The following is a 3,854-nucleotide window of genomic DNA, read 5'->3' as shown; positions in this document are numbered from 1 at the left end:
TGGCCAGCCAGGTGTCAGGTGGGCTTCCAACCTGGGAACAGACATCTTTTGTTGGCAAACTTAGGGCTCCCAATTTAGACGGAAAATGTCAAATGAGCCTAAGAAGAAAAGACTATAGAAAAAAATACCAGGGGAGCCCCTGGGTGGGTGTCAAAGTTGGGTTTTAATGAAAACAAACGGATTTTAATGAAAACAAACAGCTTTTCATCAGATGAAATTTTTATGTGGAGCCTCAGTATATGAAGTACACTGTCTGGCATCCCCTGGGCCCCCACAGGCTATTGTGTTGCCCTGGAGCCCAGTCTGACGACCAGAGCTGCAGGGCATAGAGCGTGGGCTTGTGACATGGGCAAACGGAGGAGTCCTTCTCACCCTTGGACAAGCCACTTAACCTAAGTCTCATCTCCTCATGCGTCAAATGGAGATTCAAGGCCTCCTCTGCAAGGTCATCCTAAGATCAGATGGGATGACAGATACCAGGCCCACCTGGACGTGGATGCCCAGACAGTCAGTCTGTAAGCTGTCCATCTGTGTGTGGTCTCCAGGAAGGCCACGACCTGGGTGACTGCATGTGGAAGGGCTGAAGACATGCTGGGTCTCATTGACGACCCTCAGTCCATCCAGGCAGTTCATTGGACCTGACTTGGCTGGACAGGACTGAAATGGGAGCCTACCAAAGGCATCTCGACTGACGACGCTCCTCCTTCTTAAAATCCAACCAGTGGAGAGAAATGGGACGGACAGAAATCAGGAGACCCCATTTCGGGGCCACCCTGCCCAGCTCACCGTGTGACTCTGGGAGGGGGCTGAACCCCTGGAGAGGCAGGAAGGGATGAAGAATGTGCACCCCTCCCCAGGCCCGAGAAGCTGCAGGAGCAAGGGGCCGCTTACCTGGTTGCAGCAGGCCACAATGACGTGCTCCGGCTCGGGCATGACACTGCTCTTCTGGGCCACCAGCGTGTCCTGGGTGTGGCCGGGGAGCCGGTAGGAGGAGAAGAGCCCATAGTATTGCTTCATACAGAGCGGCTGCCCTGATAGCTGGCCCTTGGCACAGTCGGTGGGGATGGAGTGGCTGGTGGGGGAGGGAGGGAAGAGAGGCTGGGAATCAAAATCGGTTCTACTCTAACTTGACGCCAGAACTGCATGATGATGGCCGTTCAAGAGCTAGATTCCCATTTTCTACAGTAGCGGAGTGCCCCAGGGAGACCCTCGTGTTCTCCGGCCTCCATTAGTCTCCCTCACTCCAGCCTCATGCACGACACGGGCAGGTACAGATCTGGCCACTCTGGCCCTTTGCCACTGCTGCTCTGCTTGGCACGCCTTCACCCTCAGCCCTGCACTCAACTGATCTGTTTAGAAGACCCCCTTCACTCTTTTGAGAGCTTACTCCTTCATCAGCTCTTCCAGAAGCCTCCTTTGAGTTCAAGGTGGAAAGCTCTCTTTCTCCTATGATCTCAGCATGTCTCAGGTACTTCCTTCCTTCCTCCTCCTTCCTGACTTCCTCTTCTTCCTCCTTCTCACTCTCTCTCCCTCTGTCTTTCCTCTTCCTGTTTCACCCTCCCCTCCACAGTCAACCTCCCTTCCTCTTCCTCCTTTTTTTTTTCTCTCTCTCTTTCTGCCTCTTCTTCCCTCCCTTCCTCCCTCCCTTCTTCCTTCCTTTCAGCCAACAAATGTGACTGAGCAGTCTCCTGGACCAGGCACCATTGGAGCATCTGGGGAGCAGGTGCAAACAAGAGCTGAGTTTCCTGTTCTGACGGGGCCCAGATCTGGGATATGTAAGGGCGCAAAGAAGCAGGCAGGCAGCAAGATGCGGTGAGGGGACAGCAACTGGGAGGGCAGGAGGAGCGACCAGGGGTGGTCTCACTGAGGATCAGACTTGAAAGCCAAGCCCTGGGATCAAGAGGCAGCCACGAGGTGAGCTGGGGCAGAGTGAGGCCCAGATGGGCTGGGCGGAGCATCCCACTGTCCTGCTGCTCCAAGTGTGGGTGTCAGATTGAACTGGAATGACCAGCTGATGATAGGCTGGTTGTGGGACTCCAGGGGGAGCTTTCAGAAACTAGAGTTCTTGTGTCTTGTATCTATATACCGTTTTTCTGCTAATTCAGGTGGTGGCTCAGATAGAAAAAAAACTGCCTGCAATTCAGGAGACTTGGATTCGATCCCTGGGTCAGAAAGATCCCCTAGAGTAGGAAATGGCAACCTACCCCAGTATTCTTGCCTGGAAAATTCCACAGACAGAGGAGCCTGGTGGGTTACAGTCCATGGGGTTGCAAAGAGTTGGGCAAGACTGAGCAACTAACACTTTCACTTTCAAAAACATTTCACTAAATAAAATATATATTGGCCCTTCACCATAGATTGTTTGAGGAACACTGGTCAAAGATGAAAGGAAGCCAGTTAAAGCTGAGTAAAGAGACGGACAGAGAAGCGGGGAGGCCTGCGGCCTCTTTGGCAGCAGAAGTCGGTGCCATTTCATTCTTGGGGCAGTGAGAGCCCTCAGGGGCATGATCTGATCCGCTTTGCTGTCATAATGGCCCCGGTTCCAGGTGGAGAACAGGTGGAAGCCGGTCACGGGAAGGAGGCTGTGGGCTGCTGGGAAGGTGACGGGCCTGGGGAGGGTGATGGGAATAAGAGGAGGGTGTAAGTATGGGTTCTGGAGGGAGTGTGATATCCCTGAGCTTGGACTAGATGAGCAGGCGAGAGAGAAAGATACCATGGGTGACTTACAGGATCCTGGATTCACCCCAGGGCTGTGCGGCACGTTTACTGAGACGGCAGGACGAGGTAAAGAGCCTGCTGGGCCATGGGAGGGAGCCCAGGGGTCCGCTGGGGATGACTCAGTTTGCAGTGACTAGGAGGTGCCCCGGTGGGGATGTCAGGGGGTCAGACACGAGTAAGGGGCTCAGAGAGGATGGACGCAGTTGTATTTGGTGCTGTTTATGTGTCTGTTTCGCTAGATAGTCTGAGAACCTTTTGAAGACAGGGATGGGGCCTTATTTCCCTTCATCTTTCCAGCATCAATTTTAAAAGTGAAAAAAATCGGCAAACAATAAATGCTGGAGGGGATGTGGAAAAAAGGGAACCCTCTCGCACTGCTGGTGGGAATGTAAATTGATACAGCCACTATGGAGAACAGCATGGGGATTTGTTTAAAAACTAGGGACAAAAAACTATCATATGACTCAGCAATAGCACCATTGGGCATATACTCTGAGAAAATTATAATTGAAAAAGACATGTACTCCAAAGTTCACAGTGGCTCTATTTACAGTAGCTAGGACTTGGAAGCAACCTAGATGTCCATCGACAGATGAACGGATAAAGAAGCTGTGACACATAGAAACAATGGAATATTATCAGGCATAATAAAAAAGAATGACCTTGAGTCAGTTGTAGTGAGGTGGATGAAGTTAGAGCCTGTTATACAGCGTGAAGTCGGTCAGAAAAAGAAAACAAATTCAGTGTAATAGCACATATACACAGAACCTAGAAAGATGCTACTGATGAACCTATTTGCAGGGAGGGACAGAGACACAGATGTAGAGGATAAACTCACAGGCACAGTGGGGTGGGGAGACAGTGGGGCGAATGGAGAGAGTAGCACAGACATACACGCACTGCCATGCAGACAGCTGGGGAGAAGCTGCTGCGGAGCACAGGGAGCCCAGCCCGGAGCTCCGCGACGACCTGGGGGCGGTGTGGGTGGGAGGGAGGTGATATACGTATAATTATGGCTGACTTGCGTTGTTGAATAGGAGAAACCAAACAATACTGGAAGGCACTTTTCCTCCAATTAGAAAAAATTGCTTTAAAAAAGAAAAGTGGGCAGATGAATAAATGAGTGAATGAAGGAA

General features: G+C 51.5%; 1 protein-coding gene across 1 annotated transcript in view; it reads right to left on the bottom strand.

The window, feature by feature from the left end:
• CHAT (choline O-acetyltransferase) overlaps positions 1-3,854 on the bottom strand; it is a 60,778-nt gene that overhangs the window by 34,836 nt on the left and 22,088 nt on the right. Inside the window, exon 7 of the mRNA XM_010854445.1 lies at positions 892-1,072. Within this exon, the coding sequence (XP_010852747.1) occupies positions 892-1,072 (181 nt within the window). The remainder of the gene's footprint in view (positions 1-891; positions 1,073-3,854) is intronic.

This window comes from Bison bison, unplaced genomic scaffold (genome assembly GCF_000754665.1).
Source record: "Bison bison bison isolate TAMUID 2011002044 unplaced genomic scaffold, Bison_UMD1.0 scf7180017864341, whole genome shotgun sequence".
Classification (NCBI taxonomy): Eukaryota; Metazoa; Chordata; class Mammalia; order Artiodactyla; family Bovidae; genus Bison; species Bison bison.
Note: the sequence above shows the minus strand (reverse complement) of the source record. Positions and strands in the feature narration are given on the sequence as shown.